Below are 27,999 nucleotides of genomic sequence, written 5' to 3' on the forward strand. Positions count from 1 at the left end.
CTTTGATCCTTTTTGTTCTACGGAACCAGAACTTTAAGCTAAGAGCAGCGCAGCCCCTTGATGGCATCAGGTACTACACTTCATTCAGAACCAGCCCAGAACCATCAGAGAACTGGTTCAAAATGGTTCTATTGGACCTCTACAACCTTAGAAGGAGAGTCCAAGTTCTGCTGACCAGCCCAGAGTGGACTTGCCTCAGGATCGCTGAAGACCAGAACCAGAACATTCCTCGGTCCAGCCTTCATCCCAATCTCCTGCTACAGAAGCCTGGAAGGTCCAGAACATCAAACCAGTGAGACAAACTGGGATCTGATGGGATTTTTTATTGGGAAATCACAACAACTGATCAATAACAACAGATACAATAATCAGAATAAATCTTGTTTCCATGACAACAGACTGTGTTTAAAGTTCCTAGCAACAGGTTGGTACGGGTCAGTAAGCAGAACCTCAGGAGGTCTTCAGTACTTTGGTCTCTTGACATCGACACTGGAAAAACAACGGATCAAGTTTTACAGACGATAAATACTAAACAGCAAGTAGAAAACAGGAAGGGGGAAACATGAAGTGTAAAGCAGAAAGGAGAAAACAAAAAGTAGAAAACAAGAAGAGAAGTCGTAAACAGGAAGGAGAAAACAAAAAGTAGAAAACAGGAAGTGGTAAACAGGAAGAGTCAACAGGAAGTTGAAAATGGGAATGCATCAACAGGTATCAGTAAACAAGAAGTGATGAACAGGAAGCAGTAAACAGGAAGTAGTTACCCATCAGCCTCCATCTTCTTCCTCTTCTCAATGATCTGCATCAGAACAGAGTTTAGCTTAAAAAAGTAGAGGGGAGGCGCTTTCAGCCAGACGCTAGCCTTCATCAGACTCACCGCGCTGATCTTCTTCCATTGGCGGTCCAGCTCCGCCTTCTCATTGGTCTCCTTGAATCGACGCGTCTTCCTGCCTTCAGACATCTTGATGCCGTACTGGAAGGCGGCCCTGTGGGGACAAACGTCAGCGTCAGCAGCAGCCTGGCGCCTGCCAGTCAACACTGAGGGAACAGCCGGCATACTTGGGCAGTGCCTCCTTGTTGTTCATGTAATCAGAGTACTCCTCCTGGGTGTCGAAGTCCCAGCGGCCCAGCGGACCCTTCTTGTTCCCCTGCAACAGAACCACAGGCCATCACCTCCGACCCCATGCTGCCAGCAGCAAGGCATACTGGGAGAACCACCTACCTGGTCCATCTTGCTATAGTCCACCTCCTCATCGCTGTCCACTGCCAAGTCATCCATCCTGCAGAGACACACCTGATCAGAGGGGATAGCGGCTAGTCCTCAGGGTAGGACACACCTGGGTTGGCATGTGTGTGAGAGTGTCTGTGTGTGTGTGTCTCACGTTGCCGGGTAACACTCTGCGTAGGAGTTGGATCCTCCAAAGAAATCTCCCAGCTGCTCTTTACTGGAGTCCCTCCTCTGGGAACCAGTAAACACCAGTTAAGGCTGACAACTGGACTCATGGTACCTTTCAGAACCGGATCAGAGTCAGACAGGAAGTAACAGTAAACAGTAACAGTAAAGAAGGATATGGTTCCTGGTTCTGCCACTGGTTGGCTGCTGCTCCAAACTTCTCATTGATCATCTTGATCTGGTCTTTGATCGACCCAGGACCTGAAGGACGAGGAACAGACAGATGGACAGATTACCCATCAGCTGGTCAGTACAGGTCAGAGTGGGGGACACCTACCCGTGTCTACATCCATCAGCGGGTGTTCGTCTCCACGCGGTTTCTCAAAGTAGGCGTGTCTTCTGCTCTTGCTGTCCTCGTCTCGTCCCCGGTGGCGCTCTTTGTCTTTGGGTTTGGACGTGGCGGATGGGATGTAGTCCCCGATGTCTTCAAAGATGCTGAAAGAGGAGTGGAGGCGTTACTGGACAGCCGAGCGTGGGGACAGAGACAGCGGAGGACAGGACAACCCACCTGAGATCAGCTTCAGGAGCTCGCTTGTCGTCCAGTTTACCTGAAACAGAGACACGTTAAGATGGGGAAGAGTCCAGGGGACACAGGCTGCAAGTGAGTCCAACCTTTATCCTTCTTCTTCATCTTCTTGTGGCGTGTCCCCTGTCTCAGGTAGGACAGGATCTGGGTCAGCTTGGAGATCACGATGTCGTTGGTGGTGAGAGTCGTCTGAGCCTGGGACAGCAAGAGGACAGCGTGAGGACACAGAAGGAGACAGAGGGACAGCACTGTTTCCATGGGGATGTGTCTGACCTCCATGCTGGGGCAGTCAGCCTTGCTGCGGATCAGGGTGGTGGGGATGTCGGTGTCGGTGAACTCGTCATCCAGGTCGACCACGTAAGCCATCCTGCCAGGCAGGAAAAGCTCATTCCTCTCCTGGACACCCGACCGGAACGCCATGCGGTAGATGTTCCTGCCTAGGGACGCACGGGACAACGGCTTCAGGATGGACATGAGGCTAACGGCAGCTACTATTAGTATGACGCCAACAACAGCTACTTTTAGCATGAGGCTAAGGGCAACTACTGTGAGATACTGTTAGCATGGTGCTAATAGCGGCCACTGGTGACACCATTTGGGAAAAACCTCTTACAACTACAGAACAATTTCTCTCTGAATTTTCCCTCAGATTCCTGCAGTATGTCAGCTGCTGCTGATGTTAGCAGTAAAGGGGCGGAGCTTCAGTCTGAGCAAAGAGGCCCCCTCTACCGCCCAGTTGGAGTAGAGGGGCGGAGCATTGGGTTTATTGTTTTACTTTGTTTCACATTTCAGCCAATCAGAGCCAAAATCTGACCTGCTGCATCATCTGAGCCTCAGGAAGTCACAGCTACCATGACAAGGTTAACTGAGACATCTGGACCTCACCAGCAGGAGGCGCCAATGCTGCATAAAACTGTTACCAACTGCCGTTACGCAAGAGAAACAACCAATCACTCTCTGGAAGGTTTACAGGTTTACACCTAGAAACAAGGTCGACCACATAGCAACTGGTTTGACCGCCCCCTAGCAACAGGGTTGACCACCTAGCAACGGTTTTGATCGCTCCCAGCAACGGGGTCGCCTAGCATCAGTTGGACTCCTGGGTTGAACTCTGAACATGTCCTTGGTACCGGGGACTCACCCAGTCGAGTCTTGAACTCGATCTTCTCCTCTGGCTCCACGTCCTTCCTGTTCAAACACAGAGCAGAGCGGATCAAAACCGGTTCTGACCCGCTCTAGCCGTGCAGGACTCGCTGGTCTTACTTGGTCTCCTTCTGGACCTTCTCCATCATGTCCTCCTCCTCTTTCTCCTTGCTGGTGATCTCAGCTCTCACCTAGAAGACACACACACATTCAGAGGCGAACCCACCGGACCCTCCTTGACTCCTGACCACTTAACCCCAGCCTGACCTTCTGCAGCAGAGCGAAGTCCAGACCTTTCACCAAGTGAGTGTGCTCCATGTCACCACCCAAGAACTTGGACTCCTGGATCAGCTGCCGGCGCTTCTCTGCTGCAGACTTATCCCTGAATCACATGAGACGCCGGGTTTACATGTAGAGACCAGAACCAGAACCTGGACCTGGATCAGGAGCAGCAGCACTACTCACGCCTCGGCGGTGGGTCCGACGGCCCGGTAGTTGGCCGTGGTGCTGATGAGCTCGGTCTCCTCGTAGTCCTTGTTGACGCCGTCTCGGCGCTCTCGGGCCCGGTCCCGGTACTTCTCAGCCAGCTCTCTCTCCCGCTCCATCTCCTGCTGCCGCAGCTTGGCGTAGTAGCTGCAGGGCGACAGACAGGGGACACACAGGGGACACACAGGGGACAGCTGAGGACGGCTGAGGACAGATGGACCGACTCTGACCCGCCCGGAACGTGACCTCTGACCTCTTCTTCTTCCTCCTCCTGGCCGCAGGGTCCTCATCCTCGTTGTAGTCCCTCGGCATTCTGGGAAATAAACACACGGCTCCCGTCAGCAGGGGTGCAGCAGAAACAATTTACCTTTGACCTCTGCCTGGTTTCTGAGCCAACTCACTCATGATGTCTGGACTTGGTGGGCGGAGCCGAGGCAGGCGTAGCCCGAGGCGTCATCAGCAACTTCCTGAAGTCATCGTTGGTCAGTTTGGACCTGAGGACACACACACACAGAGTTCAGCGGGAGCAGTGACGATGTGTGTTGCAGTGTGTATGTGAGCAGCACTCACTGCGCGGCAGAGCGGTGGTCATCCACTTCGTGGCCCTCCGGGGCCAGAGGGTTGGAGTAGCTCTCAGCTGCAACACAGACAATATGTTAGGCAGCAGGCGGACAGCAGGGGGCGCTACACATTTACCTCCAAACAACGGGAAGCTGAGGCTGAGGAACAAACAGGACCCCCAGTCCCAGGACAAACCTTTGACCTTTGACTGAGGCGTCTGCTAGCTCTACAGAGCAGAAGACAGGTGAGGTCAGAATTTTCCCTCAGAAAAATTATGGAAAATGATCCATGACTTTCAAATGTTTTATCAGTGTATATTTTTTGAGTAAAGTTGAATACAAACATTTGCCCCACATTTGAGGATTTTATTTAAAAGAAATTGCAAGCCTTGTTTCTGCTGCCTTGTGTCGGTTTGTTACATAAAATCTGAGTAAAGCCTAAATAAAATACATTGTGCATGTAAAATGTGCAAAAAAATCATGTAGGGTGAATATTTGTACCATTATTTATTGTAGCGGAGGCGCTCAGCTCATCAACCTCCATTACATTCTCTCACGTTTCACAAAAGAAGGAAAGTTTCCTGGAGTCTCCAGAAGGAACCCGGCCCGCCTCAGCCGGGCCCTGGGTGCCAGACCTAAAGCCAGACCGATGAGGAAACATCTGGACAACATCTGGAGGTCTGCACGGAACCAGCCACTGTAATCTGATTTTATCAGGTCTAATTTACTCTACAGATGATGAGAATTGTGCCGATAGTATCAACGAGTCCTCAGTTTTATTCTTCATGATAAAGAGCTTAAAAGCAGCAAAGAGGAGAAACTGGACCGCATAAATGCTTCAAACCGGCGGAAGAAGAGCGGAGTCTGGAGACGGTCTTAGCTAACAGTCTTTTTGAAATTAAAGGACACATTCTGAAACAACCAGAGATGTTTCAGGGATTATAGAGTTTAATTCATAATCATAACTGACATACTGCTATATTATATAGATTTGTTTTTAGCTAGATATCAGTCTTACAGGATGCTACACTATCTAACCAACAGTTAGCATGCTAACACACTCACTCTCAGGCATCTCTGCGGGTCTCTGGTCCTCCGCCGCGGGCTTCTGGTCCTCTGCTCCGGGCTGACAGGAGCTTTATCCTGGCTGTGGGACGGTATAAGTCTCTGTGTTTAATTGTTTCTCTGTCGGTTGAAGCTGATTTTCTCTGCGGCTGTTTGTTGTTTGTCTGAAGCTGTGTAGAGGCGCACTGGCGTCACTTCCTGCCGTTTCATTCAGACAGCGACCCCAGCAGGAGGCTTAAAGTAGCGCATAATGGGGCACAGAAGCTAGAAATATGAAAATGATTAAACAAAATAAAACAATGAAAGAAATTAAAAGGCTAAAATTTGACACTGATTATGTAAAAATTAAATTATTTTAAATTTCAGTTTAGGGCTTTCTTCTCGTCAGGCTGGGCAGGGTAGCACCGCCCCCTGCAGGCTGGAGAAGTCAATGCAGCTTCTTCTTCTGAAGGTTCTCCAGGACCAGCTGGAGGTTCTGCTGCTGCTTCAGTTCTCTCAATTATCTAATAAACGACCTCTGACGTTCAGCTACAATAACCATAACATAAAGCAACTAAACAAAGAAAGTACATGTTTTTTTGGCTCTTTTTATGTACATAATCTTTATGTATTAAATGTTTTATTGTGCTGAAAGCAAAGCAGAACCATATTCAGATCTTTTGTTTGTGTGGACAATGTGCCAAACAAACAAAAAATTTCCTAATTTTCCTGCTTAAAAACTGAGATGCAGGTTTAAATTGATCTATCTTGTTCTACCTTATGAATTTCTGGATGAGTTTTAGTATAAAATCTATAAAGTGTGGAGTGAAGCTGTCGGTCTCATTCACACAGATGGAGTTCAGCTGTGAATCAGACATTAAAATCTGACTTTTAGAAAAAACAAGACATGTTTTCTTATTTGGGTGATTTAGGAATAAACTTAGGATCTGAAAGAATTTTATTTCTGTAAAACAAACAATCTTGGAAAGTAGATGCTGTAAAATTTTATGCTTCTTATGTTTAAAATGTTTTATGAAATCATAAAGAGTGAATCTGAGATGCTCTGGTATTGACCCGTTCAACATGAACCATCCGGACCACTCCTCCCAGTAAACACGCAGCTGTGGAGTCAAGAGTCTTTATTCATATCAACACATTTACAGAGAAAATAGAGAAAGTAGAGCTGGCTCTGAGGGGGCGGGGCTTAATGTTTGGACTGGGCCAGAGTCTTAAGTGTGGCGGCCACCTGCTCAGCTGACATGTTGTCCACCAAGACGCTCCTCTCCTTCCCAAAATCTGAGCACAAACACATCAGGTCAGGTTGAGCTTAATGCAGCAGAGTGAGACCTCCGCAGACCCTCGCCTACTCACCATATCGGGCCCAGAGCCGGGCTTGGACTCCAGAACACTCTCGGATCAGGATGGGAAGGTCTGGGTTGGCCTTCTTCAGGCCCACGTAGTTCTGCTCCACAAAGTCCCTGAAACACCAAACACAACCATCAAGGGGCGCCGTGGCAACCAGGGGGGTCCGTAGCCAGGTGATAACCAGGTAATAACCAGGTAATGCAAGGTAAGGTAATTTTATTTAGCACATTTTCAGCAACAAGGCAGTTTAAAGTGCTTTACATGAATTAGAAGGAAATGCAAACAAAACAAACCAAAGGAAAGAGCAGAAGAAGAAAACTAAATGTTCCTGTTCTGAATTCTAAGTTTGTTCTAATTCCTTTTCTGGGTTGCAAGATAATTATAAATACTCCCTAATTTATCATTTATAAGGTAGAAGGAGTTTCTCTGGAAAAACTAATAGGAGTTTCTCTGCATAATAATCTAAAAAGTATAATACTGGTATAAATAAAGAGTACTGCACAATTTCTATAAGCAATAAACTAGACAAATAAACAGACGGGGCAAGAACCAACACATCAGGGAATGATAGTACAAGCAGCAACATAGAAGACATGGCCAGCAAAGGCAGTGACATCACAGAAATGTATCTGTAAGATGAGATGTGTGTGCAGTTTGACCATGAATTTTGTGCAGCCGCTCTCCTATGCAAAAACATTTATGATAAGGTGGTATTATCTCAGACCAAGTCCTTGACTCCATATGACTCCATGGTTGTCATTCAGAAGGGGGGAGGAGATAGGAAAGAGCGGCTTGTTTAGATAAACACCAGGAGATTTAAGATAGTCAGCCAGCCAAGGCCACAGGGAGCCAGATTCAGAATAAACTATTGTCGTTAGATCGGGCAGACTTAAAATTTCCATCCGCCCTAAAGTCTAAACCGGTACATGTCTTATTTCCAATCATCCAAATTAGCGTGGTCGTTCCCATCGGGCCGAAACTAGCAACTTCTCCAAGATGGATTCCATGCCGCTAGTGAGTTTGCCAAAGTTTGCCTGCGAAAGAATCACATCCAATTTGCGTCTCTGTCCCACAGCATGTCAGTCTAAGTTTTTACTAGTTCGGATCAGTCCATCACAAATTTATCAATATGCCAATATACGCCAACTCGAAACAGCAGAAATCCTGTTATCATGCATCCAAATAAATCCAGGATGAATCTATTAGGGTATGTCCCTGTAGGACAGGGGTGTCCCACGTCGGTCCTCGAGGGCCGGCATCCTACATGTTTTAGTTCTCTCCCTGGTTTAGCACACCTGCATCAAATGATGGCTCATTAGAAGGCCTAAGGAGAACATTGACATGCTGAGATTGTTGCAACCACTAGGGAGAGAACTAAAACATGCAGGATGCCGGCCCTCGAGGACCGACTTTGGACACCCCTGCTGTAGGACAAGTGGGCTCTCCTCTGCTGAGTATTCTAGATAAAGACCAGTTGATAACTACATAATAACTAGATAACCAAGTAACCAGGTATTAATAAGATAACATCCAGGTAATAACTACATGATAACTGCTTAACATAATAAAAAATTCACATGGTAATAACCATGTGAATTTCCCTCATGAGTTATTATCATTCATTCATTCTTAGGTAATAACAAGACAATATCTACATAACCAGGTGAGATAATGATTTGATCTAGGTAATTATCACCAACAGGTGCTGGTCAAAAATTTTGATTATCATGAAAAATGTAAATCAGTAATTCCTTTCAAAAAGTGAAAGTTGTATTTTATATTCATTTGTTACACAGACTGACGTATTTCAAATGTTTTTTTCTTTTAATGTTGATGATTAAAACTCACAACTAATGAAAACTCCAAATTCAGTATCTCGGAAAATTTTAATATTACTTAAGACCAATATAAAAAAAGCATTTTTAGAAATGTTGGCCCACTGAAAATATGAACATGAAAAGCATGAGCATGTTCAGCACTCATGTTGGGGCTCCTTTTACCCAGATTACTGCAGCAATAGAATTGATCAGTCTGTGGCACTGCTCAGGTGTAATGACCGTCCAGGTTGTCCTGATGGTGACCTTCAGCTCTTCTAAATTGTTGGGTCTGGAGTAACACATCTTCCTCTTCACAATACGCCAGAGATTTTCTATGGAGTTAAGGTCAGGAGACTTTGCTGGCCAATTAAGAACAGGGACACAATGGTGCTTAAACCAGGTACTAGGAGCTTCGGCTGTGTGCAAGTGCCAAGTCATGTTGGAAAATTAAATCTGCATAAAGTTGGTGAGCATCAGGAAGTTCTCAAAAGCTTTCTGGTAGATGGCTGCATTGACATTAGACCTCAGAAAACACAGTGGACCAACACCAGCAGATGACATGCCACCCAAACCATTACTGAGTGTGTAAACTTTGACTGGACCTCAAGCAATATGGATTCTGCCTCTCCTCTCTTCCTCCAGACTCTGGGATCATAATTTCCAAAGGAAATGCAAAATTTACTTTAATCAGAGAACATAAACTTGGATCATTCAGCAGAAGTCCAGTCCTGTTTGTCTTCAGCCTAGGTGAGACATTTCTGATGCCATCTCTGGTTCAGGTTTGACACCAGGAATGCGACAGCCGCAACCCATGCCTCTCTGTGCCTGGTGGTTCTTGAAGCACCGACTCCAGCTTTCAGTCCACTCTTTGTGATCTTAAATGGGTTTTGTTCCACAATCCTTTCTAGGGTGCTGTTATTCTGATTGTCCATTTTTTTCTACCACATCGCTTCATTCCCTATGAATGTGTTTGAACTCAGTGCGCAGCCAGCCTCTTTAGCAAAGACCTTTGTCTCTCGCCCTCTTGTGCAAGGTGTCAAAGGTCATCTTTTAGACAACTGTCAGGTCAGATCTGCAGGTGTTTAGAGTTAATTAGCTGATTAGAGTGTCTTCAGTATTTAACCTTTCCGCAATATTCAAATTTTCTGAGATACTGAATTTGGAGTTTCCATTAGTTGTGAGTAACGAAATATACAAATTTTACTTTTTGAACAAAATTACTGATTTAAATAAATTTTTTCATGATATTCAAATTTTTTGACCAGCACGTCGAGACAATAACCAGGTAGACAGATGGTCAGCGATTGGTTTGTTGGAGTCCTAGGAAACCAATTACACCCAAACACATCACAAGAACAGAGACACTTAGTCCACCTGGTCCAGGTGAGCAGAGGACTGCAACCCGTCACAGGGTGCGACTCTGGAGCTGCAGTAGTTCTGAACTGGACCCGGTTCTCTTCAGCTCAGTGACCCAATCAGCAGAACCATTGACCCACTAACAGTTGGTCACTCTTCTGGGATTGACAGACCGGACAGAACCTCAATAAACTGGACCTCAGCAGAATCTGCTGTTCAGAGGACCCGGAAGGTTCTTGTTCCGTTCATCCCGTCTCTGGGCCGCAGGATGCGGTAGAGTAGGTGGAGACCAACCCGGGTCAACACTGCGATTAATAATCAGAACGAGGGAGAAGGTACCGCCTGTGAGCCTCGGTGAGCATCAGTTAGCATGAGCTAGCCCCGGTTAGTAGTAGTTAACCTTGGTATGAACCGGAGAACCTCCCCGGCCCCGGCCGCCCTGGCTCCCCGCTCACCTGGCCCCCTGGCTGGCTGCTGAGCTCTGGCAGAGGTGGAGGCGAATCTCTCTGAGGTTTTTAGCCAAATTGGAGCCTAGGCTTCTCGCTGCGGCGGCCGCCATCTTGGCTTCTTCTCGTCTGTCAAGGACGAGCTGTGAGTTGTTTCAGCCCCGGGTGAATCCTGACAGGCTACACATATGTGCGTGTTTCTCCCTGGGTTTGTCCTGACAGGATCAGGCTGCGCAAATAAACGCACAACGTTTCACAGGAAGTCAAATTGCAGCATCAACTTACAATCTGCAAAACTCTGTACAGCTATACCTGACATTAAACTGAAAATGTTTAAACCATTAAAGATAGCAAACTGAAAAGTTGATCACAGATAAACTACTGGCCGCCAGAGGGCGCTCACCTTGCTAGTTCTTTGTTACAAACAGTAAAGAGAAGTGTACAGCTGTTAAAATTCAGGATTTGCTATGATTAATGGGGAAAAAATTGATGTCAATTACTGTTTTATGATAATTAGAGCATTCTGATTCTGTCTCTTTATCGTTTGAAAGTTTTACATCTAACAGAAACCTATTCAGGTTATTATCCAGAAAAGTCATTTAGCATAAATACCAGAATCAGAGCTGAGAGAACATATGGCTGATATCAAATCAGTAAAAAATACTGAAAGTAACAAAAATAAGATCTGAAATATGTGCTGAAGATAATCGTGGTTTTATTTCTTCATCCAGAGAAAAACGGATCTGATCCATCTGAACAACAAACCATCAAATCTGGATCAGAACCGCGCTGACAGACCGGGCTCTCTAATCGGTCAAAGCCTTCATGGACCACGTAACCGCCTAAGCTAATCAGTTAAACGTGTTGTTTAAAAGTCGCCCACTAGGGGGCGGGACCGGAAAACCAAATCAGAACCGCCTTATTATGCAGGGCCAGGCTAATTCCTGGGCATGGTTCTGGTCTGGAAACAGAACCAGAACTAGAACATGCAGATCCTGGAGGAGCAGGATCTACTCAGGGACCAGGGAAAAATGCAGATCCTGCTCCTCCAGGATCTGCATGTTCCCTGATCCCTGGTCCTCCTGCCCTGCTTGCTTTAGCCCTTCCCTGCTTCCTGTCTCAGTTGGTGGCTGATTCATCGACTGGCATCAGGTGGTTCTGGAAGCAGGGACCGGTTCTGGATCAGCGCTTTCCAGAACCTGCATGTTTGGCTGCCGGAGAACCCGCCCAGGAAACACTGACTATGGCAACACCAGGGCCTGAGATGGGACAAGAATCTGGTGATTTGGGTTCAAGTCAGCACCTGCTCCAAGGTCAGAGGCCAGAGATCAGAGTCAAGGGTGTAGATCCCATCTCATTATTGGAGGGGACCGTAAACAGGGTAATTTTTCAAGAGCAATTTGGGGGGGGTCGGCAAAGTTACAGTAAAATGTGGTTCAAATTTTTTGTTCAAGCTGCACCATCAAAAATGACTAGTAAGTAGCAATGAATAACAAGTGTTTTTCTCAGTAACCAGCCTGCTGAGCCCCATAGAAGTAAACCTAAGATTCAAATGATGTTTAGATATGAGTTTGGTTCAGCATCACAGATCTAATCTCTGCTACACCTTTACAAAAACTTAAGGCTCTGACTAAAAACAAGTTTTAATAAGTAACTCCACTTAATAAAATTCCTCATAAATATTGATTTATTGCAGTGGTTCTCAATACAAGTCATGTGTTAATGAAATTATAACTTAAGTTACTTTAAACTTTTTTTTGGGGGCGGGGGGGGCGGTTATGTTATAACCCAGTGTTTTTCAACCACTGTGCCGCGGCACACTAGTGTACCGTGAGTGATCGTCAGGTGTGCCGTGGGAATTATCCAATTTCACCTACCGTATTTTCCGGACTGTAAGCTGCTACTTTTTTCCTACACTTTGAACATGCGGCTTTTCTGTGGATTTTTCTTCATCCACCAGGGGGCTCTTTAGCAGGAAGTGAATCATTGGAAGTCAAAATTGGAAATCAAAGAAGAATGCGCTAATTTTCATTTACAAGCACATGCTAGCAGCACGCAGGACGGAGAAATGTTTTCAAACTCATATGATGCAGCTTCTAAATTGAGGAGTATTGATCTGGCAGTACAGGAGGGAAATAGAGCCGCTGCACGTAAACACGGCGTGAACAAAACCGGATTTGGAGACGGAGAACTGTGTCCTTAATATATCCAGCAGTTATTATGATGCAGCCCTCTGCTGGGTCTTTTTGGAAAACCGAGAGCGGCAGAGATACCAGCTGCCTGTAGCCCGGTGCAGCTGATATATGTAAGTTTCCAGGAGGGGGTGGTTAAAAAAATTTGAAGGTATAGTTTATAGTATGGTGCGCTCATAGTCCGGAAAATACGGTAATTGGTCTTAAAATATTTTTTGAAAACGAATTATCTGCAAATAATGCCATCTTTGAGTGTCTTTGCTGTAGTAGTGACTAGCAGCGTAATCATGTAATTTTCTTATCACTAGGTGGCAGTAGGTAAAGAGCATTTTACATAAAAACAAGCGAATTAGTGATGCATGAATGTTCTGTCTGGCTGCTAGGAAGGATTGAAGGAGAAAAACTCTTCTCTAGAAACAAAATGGCTGCCAGACTGAGACAGGACTCCAACCGCCGTCCACACCAAGTTCTGATACAGAGCCGCTAGTTCTGGCCGGTTTTGGTGGGCTCAGCAGCCCGTAAAGGGTTCTAGTTGGCCCATAAACCTTGGCGGACTTCGGGACACTCAGACGGACTGATGCAATCCAGATGTTGATGAGTCATGATGACATCAGCAGCTGAAAGAGACTTTGCTTTATTAAGACAGGATAAGTTGGTACAGACAGCATGAGTATAGAACCCAACAGAACCGGAGTGTTCTGTGCCCCTGTTCTGGTTGTTCACGCCTGATAGAGTAACTTTGGTTTAAGCTCAGAGAAACAAAGATGGAGGAGTTTCTGTCAGTTTCTGTTTCTCATTGACTGATATTAAGCCCAATAGAACCGGGTCAGTCCCTCCGCCTCGCTCTGGTCCGGTTCTGCCGGGCCAGGAGGTTCCGCCTCGCCCTGGTCCGGTCTTCCAGCCTCAGAAGGTTCTGCAGCTGCTTCTCCTTCAGAAGCTGCTGGATGCGCTGGTTCTGAGTACGTTCATGGAAAGGCAGCACGCGGGGAACGAAGAGGTTCTGCTGGTCTTTGGTGGTACCATCTGCTCCAACCACCCGGTACTGGACCTCATCCACCGAGTTCTTCTCCCTGGAGGCCGACACCGGCGCCCCTGTTGCTGGGGCAGTGTGTTCGGAGGTTCTGATTGGTGGCGCTGTCTGGTTCTGATCAACCGTAACCACGGAGACCGGGGCAGTTTTCCTGCTCAGCAGATGCACGGGAGTGGTTTCTATTGGCCGCGCTGTTGTAGTCCCAGCTGTGGATGTAACCGTGGTGACCATGGTAACCGCAGTAATTGCGGCAGCTGTGGTGGCTGGAGCAACAGGCGTGTCAACGTACGTTTGAAACTCGTAGTCGTAGTCCACATAGAGAAAGTCGGTGCTGCTCCTGCTTGTAGGGGTGGGTGTGCTGGTGACATCACTGGTGACATCACCAACTGATGAGGTAGACGAAGTCACCGACATCATCCTTTCAGTCAGCTCCCAGTAACTAAAAGACAAAGGCACAAATTTCACATCAAAATAGGAATGAGCTCTGAAACATTGGCTTCTCTACTCCATGTTGGTGCAAGACGTTTGTTAGCAGTAGTTTGGTATTAGCCGTTTGCTATTAGCCATTTTGTATAGCCGTTTGGTATTAGGCGTTTGGTATTTAGCTGTTTGATATAGACCACTTGCAATGAGCCGTTTGGTATTAGCTATTTGGTATTAGCTATTTGGTATTAGCCTTTTGCTATTCGCTGTTTGCTATTAGCTAAAGGGCTAATACCAAACAGTTGTAGTAGTTGCTCTTTGGTATGGATTGTTTGGTACGATCTTCTGAGTTTGGTCCAATAAATCCTTTGAACGTCTCAAGAAGAGAAATGTGAAGAAAACAAAATAAATATAAGTTTGCAGCTAAAAGCTCTATGCAGGTATTTCATGCAATTATAAAGCAGACAGCTGATTCATAACAATCAGAACATTCTGACTCGCTTTGATTAATTTTGAACCAGTTTGATCTGGTTAGACCTGGTCTGACCCGGTTTCAGTGGGTTTTACATCAGTGTGTATTTTATGTCTTGAAACTCTTTTGACTACTTTACTGACCTGCTGTTGTTTGCTGGGGAGTCAGTGGGACTCTGGCTGCTAGAGTTGGTGAAGTTGCTGGAATTGATGAAGTTGCTGGAGTTGGTGAAGTTGCTGGAGTTGGTGAAGTTACTGGAGTTGGTGAAGTTGCTGGAGTTGGTGAAGTTACTGAACCCATCAGAGTTGCTAGTGTTCCTCTCACTGCAGAACTTGCAGCACATCTGCCTGTATCCAGGGATCGAACAGTACCGACTAAGCGTCTCCATCCGACAGAAGACAGATCGGTCTCCACGGCAACGCTGCCCTGTAGACACAGATGGATCAGGAAAGTTATGGGAGATCTAAGCAGTCCAAGAAGTTCTACAGAACCCTCAAAGATTGGGCAATGCTAGTGCCAGCCTGACCCGGTGGGACAGACACCAACAATAATTAGTTCTGGTCAGAGAGTTGACCCTTCCACTACAGAGGCAACGCTCCAAAGGTCCACTTGGACGTGGCTGGTTCTGACTGGTTTAGTTGTTAGCATAAAGGGGACAAATGAGGAGACGTCGGTCTACCGGGTCAGAACATGGAGACGGATCAGCGGGTTCTTACTGGGAGATGTCTGTGGAGCCGGGAAGCTGGGGTTGGACCTGGACAGCCAGAGGATGATGGCGTTCTTTGGATCTCCTGGGAAGGAAACACACCATCAAAAGTTGATTGGCTGCAGCAGAGAGACCTGCTGATTGGTCAATGCCTACCGTTGCAGGGCGGGGCCTGACAAGGGCGCGCTGCTATTGGCTGAAGATCACTGCAGTTTCCAGGTGAGCCTTCAGGATTCAAACAAGCAACCTGACGTTCCTGAGTCCCGTTTCCACAGGAGACCGAACACTGCGAACATATTCGTGAAGGTGAGGGGAAGCATGTTAAAGTCCTTAACATCATTCAAATTAAAACCAGAACAAAGGAAGAAACTGGAAGTCTGAAGGAATTTGGTCTTGAGAACAGAAAGAAAGCTGTAGAAATTTGAGGAGAACTGGGTTAGACAAGGTCCTGTAGCCATGTCCTCACCACAGTCCAGGGCCCAGTCCTCCAACCAGCGGGGCAGAGGAACCGGTTGCAGGTCTGCTTGGCCTCTGGCCGGTCATCGCCACAGAGCTTGCTGTTTACTGAGCGGCGCTGCTTCCCACTGCTGGACTCCTGCTGGCAACTTACCCAGCGGCGCTGCCACCCTGTCTGCCCACAGGAGGCGCTGCAGGCCTCCCAGTCCCCAGTCACCCACCTGGTGGAAGAGCCAAATGTTAGCTTGATGTTGCTGACCAGACGGATTGGTCATGTTGGGTTTCTGTGGTTATCTGCATGAGTTACTGTGGAGATCTGCAGGTCTCGGCATTGCACTTGCGGCTGATGGGTCTGGGCTTGTTGACATCGGAGCAGTAGACCCTCTCCACCATTTTCCCGTCAGCCTTCCTTCTGCAGCCAAACCGTGTGTACTGCGTCCCTGCAAGAGATGCTGACCTTTAGTCCCAGGAGGGTCATTACGGACTGGACACCTGCTGGCCAGGACATACCTCCACCACAGGGCTGGGAACAGTGGGACCACTTCTTGAGGGCCCACTCATAGACCACAGCTTCCTCCTGCACCAGGTTAGACTCCAGAGAGGACCGGATGTGGTCCTGAATGATGTAGCTGTAAGACACCGTCACCTTGGAATCCAGGTGAGAACGGACCTGCGCAGCAGAGGAAGGAGGAGGTTGGCTCTTCTAGGCCTTTCAGAACTATTGGCAGTATTGCGCCGGTCCTTCTTTGGACTGACCATGAGTATGACGCTGTACTTCAGCGGCCCGTTACTGTGCAGCGCCTCCTGCTCACCGGTCTTGTTGTACTGCCACACCACTCCCTTCTCTATCACCACCCGGCTCTCAGGAATCTCATGTTCATCGTTGAGGAAGAGATGATCCGTCTCCTGGTTCTTCACAGCTGCAGCGTAAAACTCTAGATCAAATTTGTTCCTGAGTCATCGGCTGACCCATAGTGTCTTTGGTCCACCTACCCAGGGTGTGAGGGCTCCCCTTAAACTCCTGGATCACCAGACGCCTGGCTCCTTTGGGAATTTCCAGCATCTTCAGGTAACCTACAGCAAGAAAAAAAAAAAAAAGAAAAAGAACAAAACAAAACATACCATGCATTCAGGACTGAATCCTTCTTCCAGTACATGGTGTACCTAGCGCCCTCTAGTGTTAAACTCTGCTCTGTGTGGCACCAGGGAGGGCAGATCTGAGATCAGCGTCTCAAGCTACAGTATCATTCTGATACTGATGAACCTGTTATAACATTACGACCACAGACTCCATCAGAGCTCTGAAAGTTTGCTTTGGTTCTGGAGTCCAAGGAGTCAGAACCTGATCATACGAGGAACCTAAAGCCTCGGACTGGTTGGTCCACAACCAGAAGTTTGAAGAATTGTAAAACTTTTTTCTACATTCAAAATTCCTTCAGGATTTGGAAATCCCAAAGTCCTAAACAGTTGAGGTAAAACTAGACAGAAAAACCAAAACCAGATTGAAAAAATGTTTTTAACTCTCCAGAGTGAAGAAAGAAAGACAGGAAAGAAAGTTTTCAGTTTCATGTGAGGAGGTGGTAATAAGAAACTGCTGAATATCATCAGCATAGCTGAGACAGGAGATATCATTGGTTAGCTGCTTCTAGCTCCTGCTAGCTGCCATTAGCTGTGGTTATCTGTGGCTAACAGCACTATACAGACTTGTGATGCACATTAGCTGAGTACATTAGCACAAATATAACAACCGCTCCCAGTTACTGGTGGCTCTGAGTCTTATCAGAGGCACCAAGGACCCTTGTCCAGTTAGTGACCTCCGCTTCCTGTTATTACTGCCTTGCGTAGCAGCAACACCTGAGCCATGTCAGCCTGGTTGATTTACTCCAAACCAACAGATGGAAATTCACATTTCATGTTTGTTTCTTTGTTATTGTTTTTTTGTGACATTTCTAACATTAGTTTATAATTCTCATGACAATTGGATGGAACAGCCTGGACAAACAGAACATCAGACTCATCAGACTTAAGACCCTGACCCCTGTCCCCAGGGTTTCTCTGATGGAGAAGCTGTGGGTGGTCATAATGTTGTGCCTGATCAGTGAGTCACCTAGCTTCCTGGTGCTGCGGGTGAAGTTCCCCTTAACGATCTTACAGGTGGAGTCGTCTCCGCCACAGACTCCACACTGATCCTCCCGCCGGTCCGAGGCGATCTGGCCGTCGCATCCCACATGCTGCGGGTGGGGGGGCACATGCAACAATGCTGAACAACGCAACGCTGCTGAGTGACGAGACCTCAGAAAATAGAAATTAATTCTACAATAAAATGATCAAATTGGTCAATAACAGGGAAAACAACAACTGCCTGAAAGAAAATGAAATCTTAATTATTCAGGATCATTTTGGGTCAAGAGTTTTTATTTCCCTCTTTATTCCTCAGTAAATTAGAAGCAAGAGTCAGGAGAAAAACAGCTCAGGATGTGAGTCAAGCCTGGAAACTGAAGCACAATAAAGACCTCACACTCTCCTCGGACGCAGACGCTGTAGGCGTCGTCGTAGGAACACAGCGTCCCATCATGCACCATTCTGTTCATGGACACCACGGCGCCCGTCTCCTTGGACTGACAGTACAGACGGCAGCGCTCGTCCTCTGCACACACACACACACACACACACGCACAGGCTTAGAGAGATTTAAGGTGGAATATCTGAAGATGATCATAAAAATCCTGCAGACACTAAATTATTCTCAGATGATGAAGAGTTAAAGGGAGGAGAGGCTCAGAGTTTCCTTCCAACAACAGATTCCTGTCTGATGACTTTAACATGTGAGAGCACACACACACGCACGTACACATCCATGTACTTCTATACAAACTGAGGACTTTGCATTGACTTCCATTCATTTTACTAACTGCATTTGTGCCTTACCTGGACACTAAACCATTACCAGTTTAGTCATAACTAACCCTATCCAGAACTTAATCCACTGCTTACATTTAAAGCTATATAAACTAGTAGAGCTGCAAAAAAAGTGAGGACCACAAAAATGTCCTCACTTTCCCCACTGACCTCTATTTGTGGGTGAAAGTGGTGAAAGTGGTCTTCTATATGTGTTATGCCCAATAATGTACACACACATGCACATGTATTTATTGCCACATTAGGGTAATTCAGACTTTGCTTTGGTCCGAATTTTAATTCATTAATTAGATTAATGGATTTAATAGAATTTAATGTTTTAAAAATGTTAACGGAATTAACAGTTTTTTTGTGGGGGTTTTTCTATACAGAAGTCCTGAGCCAGAACCTTTATATTTGCACATTTCTGGTATTAACAACAGCAATGGATGCAATTTTTTTTATTGTTTGCAATAAAGAAAGATAGAAAGAAAGAATAAAAAACTATAAATATCTTTGTTGAGCTACTATGTCTTATTTATTCAATAATTTAGCAGCGGTTTAACACTTGAATTGGAAATGTTACTTATTTAATTGATGTATGATTTTAGATTTACATGTGAGCAGTTAATTACAGACCCTGAAATTAACTTCATTAACCTTTTAATCCAGTCTTTGTACTCCGTCATCTGTCCTCAGAAGACACGTGAAAATGCCAGAACAAGTCCTGAAGAGTTAGCCTAAACAAGTACAAACACACTCATACACACAGGTCTGTCTTTGGTATTTGTGAGGACCGTGAATTACAGAGTGCATTCCAGGGACATTAGACTGAAGTTGAACCCAGATCTGGTCCGTCCCACAGCATTACACAACGTCCCCACAATGAGAAGAGATTCCATTGAAATATGAACCCAAAGGTCTTAAAACACATCTGTTTGTATCAGCAGCAGCCAGGAACAGCTTAGTTCCTGTTTACTGGCATCATGTCAGCATAGCAGAGTGTCTGTTACTGACAACATGTTAGCATAGCGGGGTGTCTGTTACTGACATGACATTAGCATAGCTGTTTTCTTTTATGACATCTTGGTAGCATAGCAATTTCTTTTACTGGCATCAAGCTAGTATAGCGGTGTGTCTGTTTTGAGCATCATGTTAGCATAGACGTGTCTGCTACTAGTATCATGCTAAGTTGTGTGTCTGAGTGTGTGTATTTACGGTCAGGATGCTCATATGGACGCCAATGATGCTTCATTCCTTCATGCTCCAGGAATGGATTCCAGGCTTTACACTGATCCTCCCTGAAACACAACACTTCAGATGTTCTGATCCGTTCAGCCTGCGGACAGAACCAGGTTCTGATCCAGTCAGCCAGAGGACAGAACGAGGTCCTGACCTGAAGTCGGTGAGGGGGGGGCAGTCTTCCTGGCTGCACAGCTGGAACTCATAGCTGTTCCCGTAGCAGGTGCGCCCTCCGTTGGCTGGACTGAGAACAGCGACAGGTAAGTGTGTCTGATTGGCGCAGCCAGTGATTGGCATCACTGCTGGTCACTCACGGGGGGTTATCACACTGTCTGGTCCGGAACCGGACCCCGCCCCCGCAGGTCCGGGAGCAGCTGCCGAATGGACTCCAGCGCCCCCAGTTTCCATGTTGTTTCAGGAGGTTTGGGGTCAACTTCATGCAGAAGCCTTTGAAGCAGTGCTGCAACACAGACAGCTGCCTTGGTGACTCATCTGGTTGTGTGGATAAAGACTGGAAACATGTCCTGCAGTGGTACCAATTGGTACTGGGGAGGTACCGGATGGTTCCTCTGCTGCTAGCAGAACTTGGCCGTTAAATATACACTGATGATTAATTTGTGAACTCACCTTGCCTGGTCCACACTTGGTCCCATCCAGCGGCGGACCTTTCTTGGTCTTACAGAAAAACGGGTTGTTGTAGTCGCTGCACCACAGCTGCTTGCAGGGGTCAGGAGTTGTGTACTGAAGACACAGATCACTCAGAGATCAGAATCTGTGGCTTAACATGACCTTGTTGATCAGAAATTAATCAGAAATCTCTCCAAATGTGAAATGAAAACAACCCTGAGCTCCATGAAGGAAAAACCTAGAACTGACAGGAAAACACCAGCAGGACTTTAATGAGCTCCCTGACGTTTCCAGTCCAGCTGCTGGCCGGGTCCAGATGTTGGCAGGGTCCATGTGCTGGCCGGGTCCAGATGCAGAACTGAACTGATAACAGGAAGCATTCCTGGCAGATCGGGTCCAGCAGCTCTGAGCCCAGTGAGTTGGATATTTCTACTGATGACTTTGGTTCTGGTGGTTTTCTCCTCTGAACCGGATCAGGACTGGAAACATTTCAGCCAGGATGTCTGCCAGCTCTTTGCCTCAGACTGGTCAGACAGGTCAGACAGAGAACCAGTCTGACCTCAAACTGGTATGACAGTGAACCAGTCTGGGAATGAACGGCTGAAGGGCGATACCACAAGATCGTATTAGGCTCATTTTCTGTTCGGGTTAATAACTGGATCATTCTGCTCAGAAGTTTTAGAAGGAACCGACTCAGAGGCAGCTGCAACGGGTCGCTGCTTAGGTTCGGTGAGAACCTTAGATCTGGCTGAACTCTGGGTCTGGTTGGACTCTGGATCAGTAAGAACCTTGGATCCGGTTAGACTCTGACTTACAGCGGTACACATGCTGAATCCCGGGCCGAAGTCAAAGCGGCACTGCTGGTCCATGGTGTACTGGAAGCCCGGTAGCTGCGGCTGGGCGGGCCACTCGTGGCTGAAGGGGTCATCACGGAGACAGTCGTAGGTGCTGTAGGCAGAGGGAGTGGCTGTGAGTGGAAACCCTCCTGGCACTGAAAGCACTGCTGCTGCTGCTGCTACTCACTGCAGGTAGCGGTGCAGCTCCCTCCAGCTGCAGCTGGACCAGTGGTAGCGGTAGAAGGTGGCCTGGACCCGGGGAGACATGATGCTGCCCAGAGGGACGTCGTCCATGCAGTTGTTCATCTCCCCATCATGCTCCATGCCCAGCCTGCACACACGCACACACCTTACCTTAGATATTTATCACTAAACAGGTAGAATTATCCTTAGTATCACCATTCTTGTGTGACTCACACGTGGCCCGTCTCATGCGCAGCAACAAAAGCCGAGGAAAATCCGTCTTCTAGAACCAGGACGCAGCTCCGGTGCAGCTGGCACATCCCGGTGACCGGAGCATAACCTGCAGCAACGCGCAGCACAGGAAGGGGAATATTATTATTGCTAGTAGTAGTAATAGTAGCAGTATTAGTAGAAGTAGTAGTAATAGTAGTGTTAGTAGTACTATAGGTAGCTTTGGTACTATATGTAGCTGAAATACAGCAGCAGTACCAGAGGTAGTAAAGTAGTGGTACCCTGCATGCCAGTGGGACCGAACTCCTGGCGGGTCAGGTAGATGGTGTGGTCGTGCTGCGCCTCCTGGGTCTGCTCCACCTGCTGCAGGTACGACCATCCGCAGACGTTCTCCAAGCTCTTCTGAGGATTCCCCACCGCAATCAGCTCCTGGGACTGAGGGACCAAACAATTCTAGCTTTTACTGGTTTTCTACTTTAAACAGGAGCTATTCTGCCTCCTGCTCAGGCCACATGCTAACATCCTGTTAGCATGTGGCCTGAGCAGCATGTGGCCTGAGCATGCTGGCTCAGGCCAGCCTGAGCATGCTAACATCCTGTTGGCCACATGCTAACATCCTGTTAGCATGTGGCCTGAGCAGAGTGACTTTCTGTTAGCAGAGTGACTTCCTGTTAGCATGTGGCCTGAGCAGAGTGACTTCCTGGTAGCAGAGTGACTTCCTGTTAGCATGTGGTCTGAGCAGAGTGACTTCCTGTTAGCTGTGGCTTGAGCAGAGTGACTTCCTGGTAGCAGAGTGACTTCCCAAAGGGACGTTGCAGCCCGTACCTTGGTTCCGGTCAGCATGATGATCCGGGCTACCACCACATTGATGTTGGCCCCCAGAGAGGGTTCCTGGTAGATCTCATTGACCTGGAGGAAATTAGCAGAATCTGCATGAGGAGCTTCTGAATGTAACCAAACGCAGGAAACCTCAGCAGATCTGAACAGAGCAGGAGAACATCAAACAGAAGGAACCAGAACCCAGAGCAGAACTTCTGGGTTCTTGTTCATTCATGTAGTGCCGCTCTGCAGCGCCAACATGGCTGGATGCAAAGCTCACGACTGCTTCCACCTACAATGTTCATCAAGGTGAGGAGATACTTCAGGATGTGTTCACGGCCGTGGAAGAGAAGCAGGGAGTAATCCACGGCCAGCAGCACCTGGAGGACGCAGAGGCAGGTGAGCACCAATCAGAGAGCAGGAAACTAAACACCTCACACAGAAAACCCCATAAACATCAAACACACAATTAATCAATATAGAAACACAGAAAAACACGAGAAAACGTCGAGTCATAAAAAAACAAGGTGAGATGGAGAAGAGATAACCTTTGACCTTTGAAGGTTAGCAGCAGTGAGCGGTTTTGGGTCTGACCAATCATTTCTCAGGCGGTTTGTTCTGATCAACGGAACCAGACTCGGCTCTGTTGTCCAGAAGAACCTGGACAGACCGTTCTTATGCATCACTGTGAAGACTGTGAAGACTCGCCAACAGAACGATGAGCCAGAACCAGACAGATGAGGGTCTATGAAATCGTCCAGTCTGGCTTCGCTAGCTGCGGTTTAAGTCTTTGCTGATTAAATTATCTGGTGTTTTTTTTCTCCTGGCGCTCACTGACTCATCCTAATCTCTGGTTGGCTGAGAAGCAGATGGACTCCTGGGATTTTATCTGCTCAACTGATCAAAGGCACTAATACTTTGTTCCGACATAAATCTGGAGTTCAGAGAGCAAAGGTCAGAAAGGTCACGTACCTCAATGTGAAACATTTCAGCCAAGGTGTCACGGCGCCGACGACCTGACCTGTTTGGACCCAGCATTGGGTTCGGATTCAGCAGTCCTAGCAGCGGCCCTGCAAGCACAATTCATGCAGTCTGAAGATCAGGAGGTCAGCTCAGCTGATTCAATGGATCCAAACAACTGATGGTGTTTCCAGGATGGACCAGAACTACAGAGACCTCCATGAACCTCATTAGAATCCGTCAGTCCTGTAACGAGTCCCAGCCCAGTCAACCGAACAGCGGTGGATCTCCGGCCAGGGTTCAGCTCATCACCACAGGCTTTAACTACCACATACACTGGAAATAAAAACCAGATGAAGCAAAGGAGCCAAAGGCTGACCTCTGACCTCACCAACTGAAACCAACAAACCCTGATGTCCATAAAGGGTTGCTATGGAAACCAGGCAGAGAAAATCTCTCTTTACCTCGTAAACAGTTTGAAGAACGGTTATGAGGCTGCACAAGTACTGACCAGTACAGACCACTGGGAACCACTACAGTCCACTTTGGCAGGAAACCCAGGGGGAAGGGAACCTCTTCCTCAGTGTTCTGTGCATTTTGTGTTGAAATGTGTTTCACAGCATTTTCTGTTCCATTGTTTTGCTTGCAGTGGGTCTCTGTGTGTCTCTGTAGGTCTCTGAGTGTCTCAGTGTGTTTCTGTGTGTACCAGAGTGTCTCAGTCTTTGAGCCCAAAGCCAAGTTTCCTGGACCTTTTCCACCATTTTATTTTCCTTATTTCAGCTGGAATGAAGGAAGTGGAGGAGTTGCGGCTCGGCTCGGTTTGTTAGCATGCTAACACGCAGCGCAGAATGCAACAATCTGAACTCAGGTCTGTATTCTGAAGTGGCGCTGGGTCAGTGTGATTGGTTCTGACTGAAAACTGATTAATCCATACTTCCATTGTTTCAGTTCTGATCCCTGATTGGCTAGTTGGGTTTAACGATGACATTGATAGCCCCTAGTAAGCCCAAACACCTCTGACCTCCTGATGGTTGCTGTTATCTGAACCAGACCTGGCAGAACAGAACCAGTGCTTGACTCACCTCGCAGGAAGTCCTCTGAGGTCTGATTAGCAGCTGATGGTTTCCTGATGATGGCCGAAGAGTGATAAACAATGTGCCTTTGCTCGCCTTTGCCCTCCTCCTCATCGTCTTTCAGCGGTTCAATGAAGAACTCTTCTCCTCCGGTCCGGATCATCCCTGCCTAGAGACACAAGAACCTGTTGTAACCCGGTTCTGGATCAGTTTACCTGTCAGGGCAGCAACCAGCATTAAACTAGAACCAACTGGATCGGCCCAGTTTACAACCAGCTTCATTCACAGAAAGGTTCTGGAGTCTGACTCGGGATCAATGCAGAGATAAAACATCATCATCATCATCATAAAGATCAAAATGATCAAAGCCAGTATGGCGGAATGCTGAGAGTCGTGTTCAAAACACATCTCCCTCCTTAGACCCAGAGATTCCGCAGCAGATCACAGAGAAACAGATCTTCAAGGACTTGAAACACTGACTCCTACCAGAACCTAAACACCAACCAGAATCAAAACCAGGACCAGAACCAGATGTCTAGGAGTCTCCAGATCGTCTCTACCACTCTCCTTTGCTAAACCAACCCTCTTCTCATCCTCCATCACCACCTGATCCTTGGCTCTAGTCTTCGTCCCTGGCAGCTTTTCTCAACCTCCAGTCCAATATGGCCGCTGTTCCCCCGAAACATTTCAGCCTCATCTTTCAGGCATTTGGTCCTGATCGTTTGGACCAGTTCAGCTCTGGAAACCACCTACCAGTCCGTCGCAGTTGCTGATGGCCACAGACGTGTCATCCAGGTCTGACACTGTTCCTGTGTAGAAGCAGTCATCCTCTCTGATTGGCTCAGAGTGCAGGTATCCTGACTCCTCCCACTCCAAGGTAGCAGTGGGAGCGATGAGGCGGGAGTTTGGATGCAGCCGCAGGTGGAGGTGCCGACCAAACACCGTCACGTTGTAGAAGAGCTCCGCCTCTTCCTTGGGACTCCTCCCCCTCCATGAATGGCTGAAGGATGATCTCCAAGTGGGCGGGGCCTGTTGTGCCTGGGAGTTGTTGGGCGTGTCCTTATTGGAAGGGGCGTGTCTCTTGCTTCGGTATGGATGGTGGGCAGAGACTGACTCTGACAGGAGCCGTCCCTCTGAGTCAGTTCTGATTGGACGAATGATGCTGAACTCTGACAGAACCTGATGGAGAGAACCTGGGAGACAGAAGATATTTAAGACCGGGTCATCATCAAATCAACGTCAGCGGTTCAGAACAATTATTGACTCGGTTAATGTGAAATGGACTCAACTGCATCTTCAGCAGAACCTTCATTAAAAACACAGAAGTCAGTCATCACTTACAGCCAGCGAGTTCATCATGTGTGACAGGTTACTGGAGCTAAAGTAGGAGGAGCTACTGTCTTCAACAACCAGGACCAACCGGTACCAACCAGTACCGTCCGGTACCAACCAGTACCAGGACTATGGTCAGACCCAAACAACAGACACTTTGGTCTTCATTACTGTGGACTGGACCGGGTTCATTTGTGTAGGACCGGACTGGTCTCTCTCTGTCCATGCTAGAGCCTCAACAGCAGAGCCGTCCAGAACCAGACCGTTGGTTCTGATGTTCTGGTGTCAGGGGATCTCTAGAGCAGGGGTGTCAAACTCCAGTCCTGAAGGGCCGCTGTCCTGCAGTTTTTAGATGTGCCACAGGTACAAAACACCTGAATCAAATGGCTTAATTACCTCCTCAGTTCTCCAGAGCCTTGCTAATGACCTAATTATTCTATTCAGGTGTGGTGCAGCAGAGGCACTTCTAAAACTTGCAGGACACCGGCCCTCGAGGACTGGAGTTTGACACCCCTGCTCTAGAGCTTTAGCTTGGAAGTTGCTGGCTCTGCTTCTTGGGTTCTTCCTGTCCGTTGGTACCACCTGGTCCGACTGGTGTCCATTGATGGCTCCAAGACGTTAGCTGAAGGAAGATGCTTCACTCTGAGGCATATATCCTGGACTTCCTGTCCTGTTTTGGAACCACACCAGAAATCATCTGACCCAGCTCCACCAATCAGAGCAGAGCATGCGCAGGCAAACTCATGGCTGCTTCAGGTGCAAAAACATCCTGGTTCTGATTCCAGTTCCGAGAAGCCAGATGGTTCTGATTAAACTCCATCCAGAACCAACCCGTCTGTCTAGAGACAAAATGCTGGTTCTCCTTTTTCCTCCGAGACAATTTTAATCTTTAATTTGGCTCCTTTTGAGCTTACTGTAAATTTAAATTTTCTCCCCGTTTGTCTCGGACCAGTCGAGTACAGAGGGGTCCAGTTGTTTCTCTTCCTGCTTTCTGTCTCCAGGTTGTTTTGATGTTCTGGTTTGGATCCGTTCTACTCTTCCCGGTGTTTTCCTGAGGGTTGGACCTTGGTTCTGTTGGAGAAATGATTCTGGTTCGGTTCTGGAGGAACACCAGGATCCCTCTGACTCCTGCAGGTCCCTGCTCTAAGCGTGCTCAGTAGACGTTTTCCCTCCCTGGAACCCCAGACGGATGGATGCATGTGTTCACAGTAGCTGATATGATTTACACACACACACACTCTCATACACACACACTCTCTCTCTCTCTCTCTCACACACACACACACGAGGATGTGATGAAACCTGAGCTGCTTTACATTCTCTGAGCGCCTGAACCATAAACTCTGAGCCCTATGGAGGGAGCATGCAGGGGTCAGAGGTCATGGTTGGAGGACCTGTCCACCACAGAAGAAAAAGAGAGGAACCTGAGCTCACCTGAGAAGCAGCAGCTGACGTGCAGCAGGAAGACGAGGACCAGCAGTCCAGAACCAAGCCGGTCCATGCTGGAGGGACAGACGGGACACGGACCAATCTAGACTGACTGAGCGCCGGAGCTCCGGCTTTTTCACTCTGTCATTATCTCCTCCCTCCGCCGCCACTGCATATGTGTGTGTGTGAAATAATTTGATGTTGTGACTCTGGACCAGCCAGAATTGCTGCAGTTGCTCGGTGTGAATGCTCCCCCTGCTGGACAGCAGCTACAGTCACACTGGAAAGTTCTGCTGTATTCAAATTGTGCTAAAAGAAGTTAGCCTATCAGAGAAGCTACACTAACCTAAAATAGCATCTGAATGCTAATATGTAGCAGCTAATGCTAATGTTAGCATCCACAGTCCACGAATAATTAAAGAAACTCTGGAAAAATGAACGGATAGAAAACCTCTTTGCTACAAAAACCTTAAAAACCATAAATCAACCAAAATTTTGCTTAATTTGTTGATACTTTATATATAGTTTTTGGTTGAAATGTGGTTAAGTAATAACAGTTGGACCGAACCAGAACCTGATGTTATCAGAACCAGGTCCAAAGCTGCTCTGATCCACCGACCTGAAACATCAACCTGAGAAAGTCATCTACTGGCTCCACCAGAGCAGCTCACGGCAGGAAAACCTTTTCATACCAACTTCCCAGCAGCATCCGGGCGTTGCCATAGAGACGACGGAGGGCCGTCTCCAAGGTAACGCTCCAATAGTTCAGACTGGAGCTTCCCTCCATGATGATGAATCTAATCAGCTGCTCTGTTGTTCACACGTGGAAAAATCTAAATAACGTTTTGTTATGAGGAAGTTCTGATTCTGTTCGGATCCACTCGGTTCTGATAAAAAT

At 47.3% G+C, this 27,999-nt stretch overlaps 3 protein-coding genes across 4 annotated transcripts; all 3 read right to left on the minus strand.

Annotated features, from left to right (window-relative positions):
- Positions 1-303: 303 nt before the first annotated feature.
- ik (IK cytokine) lies at positions 304-5,442 on the minus strand. 2 transcript variants are annotated; one of them, XM_008401828.3, is made up of 19 exons: positions 5,231-5,442; positions 4,176-4,242; positions 4,007-4,099; positions 3,859-3,918; positions 3,585-3,752; positions 3,387-3,501; positions 3,240-3,310; positions 3,118-3,164; positions 2,250-2,413; positions 2,063-2,171; positions 1,959-1,998; positions 1,728-1,885; positions 1,570-1,651; positions 1,380-1,466; positions 1,220-1,277; positions 1,057-1,145; positions 875-983; positions 762-796; positions 304-489 (listed from the first exon to the last, which is right to left on the minus strand). In XM_008401828.3, exons 1-19 carry the CDS (start codon positions 5,238-5,240, stop codon positions 462-464), a joined length of 1,590 nt encoding a protein of 529 aa, XP_008400050.1. In that variant the 5' UTR covers positions 5,241-5,442; the 3' UTR covers positions 304-461. The 2 variants fall into 2 exon arrangements, with proteins under 2 accessions (XP_008400050.1, XP_081471717.1); XM_081615591.1 differs by having other exon boundaries at positions 304-528.
- An 891-nt stretch (positions 5,443-6,333) lies between these two features.
- Positions 6,334-10,405, minus strand: ndufa2 (NADH:ubiquinone oxidoreductase subunit A2). Its single transcript, XM_008401827.3, has 3 exons — positions 10,203-10,405; positions 6,581-6,687; positions 6,334-6,505 (listed from the first exon to the last, which is right to left on the minus strand). Exons 1-3 carry the CDS (start codon positions 10,304-10,306, stop codon positions 6,414-6,416), a joined length of 303 nt encoding a protein of 100 aa, XP_008400049.1. The 5' UTR covers positions 10,307-10,405; the 3' UTR covers positions 6,334-6,413.
- A 2,598-nt stretch (positions 10,406-13,003) lies between these two features.
- LOC103459894 (A disintegrin and metalloproteinase with thrombospondin motifs 2-like) lies at positions 13,004-27,282 on the minus strand. Its single transcript, XM_008401826.3, has 25 exons — positions 27,108-27,282; positions 25,095-25,534; positions 24,351-24,510; positions 23,281-23,378; positions 22,605-22,688; positions 22,315-22,398; positions 21,771-21,924; positions 21,493-21,598; positions 21,263-21,406; positions 21,055-21,187; positions 20,240-20,353; positions 19,927-20,072; positions 19,767-19,856; positions 19,589-19,671; positions 17,986-18,119; positions 17,580-17,703; positions 16,466-16,546; positions 16,229-16,392; positions 15,983-16,142; positions 15,780-15,912; positions 15,483-15,693; positions 15,173-15,302; positions 15,027-15,101; positions 14,454-14,736; positions 13,004-13,854 (listed from the first exon to the last, which is right to left on the minus strand). Exons 1-25 carry the CDS (start codon positions 27,172-27,174, stop codon positions 13,212-13,214), a joined length of 4,041 nt encoding a protein of 1,346 aa, XP_008400048.2. The 5' UTR covers positions 27,175-27,282; the 3' UTR covers positions 13,004-13,211.
- Positions 27,283-27,999: the final 717 nt, after the last annotated feature.

This window comes from Poecilia reticulata, chromosome 14 (assembly GCF_904066995.2).
Source record: "Poecilia reticulata chromosome 14, P_reticulata-male-v2, whole genome shotgun sequence".
NCBI classification, from domain to species: domain Eukaryota; kingdom Metazoa; phylum Chordata; class Actinopteri; order Cyprinodontiformes; family Poeciliidae; genus Poecilia; species Poecilia reticulata.

Coding starts and splice junctions, on each gene's coding strand:
- ndufa2 (XM_008401827.3), bottom strand. CDS start 10,306: ATGGCGGCCGCCGCAGCGAGAAGCCTAGGCTCCAATTTGGCTAAAAAC. Junction 6,688..10,202: donor GCAGCCAGCCAGGGGGCCAG/GTGAGCGGGGAG, acceptor TTGGTGTTTCAG/GGACTTTGTGGAGCAGAACT. Junction 6,506..6,580: donor CCGGCTCTGGGCCCGATATG/GTGAGTAGGCGA, acceptor GTTTGTGCTCAG/ATTTTGGGAAGGAGAGGAGC.
- LOC103459894 (XM_008401826.3), bottom strand. CDS start 27,174: ATGGACCGGCTTGGTTCTGGACTGCTGGTCCTCGTCTTCCTGCTGCAC. Junction 25,535..27,107: donor CGTCAGCTGCTGCTTCTCAG/GTGAGCTCAGGT, acceptor TCTGTCTCCCAG/GTTCTCTCCATCAGGTTCTG. Junction 15,694..15,779: donor GAGACCTGCAGATCTCCACA/GTAACTCATGCA, acceptor CTCTTCCACCAG/GTGGGTGACTGGGGACTGGG.
- ik (XM_008401828.3), bottom strand. Junction 1,999..2,062: donor GATGAAGAAGAAGGATAAAG/GTTGGACTCACT, acceptor TCTCTGTTTCAG/GTAAACTGGACGACAAGCGA. Junction 984..1,056: donor AACAAGGAGGCACTGCCCAA/GTATGCCGGCTG, acceptor TTGTCCCCACAG/GGCCGCCTTCCAGTACGGCA.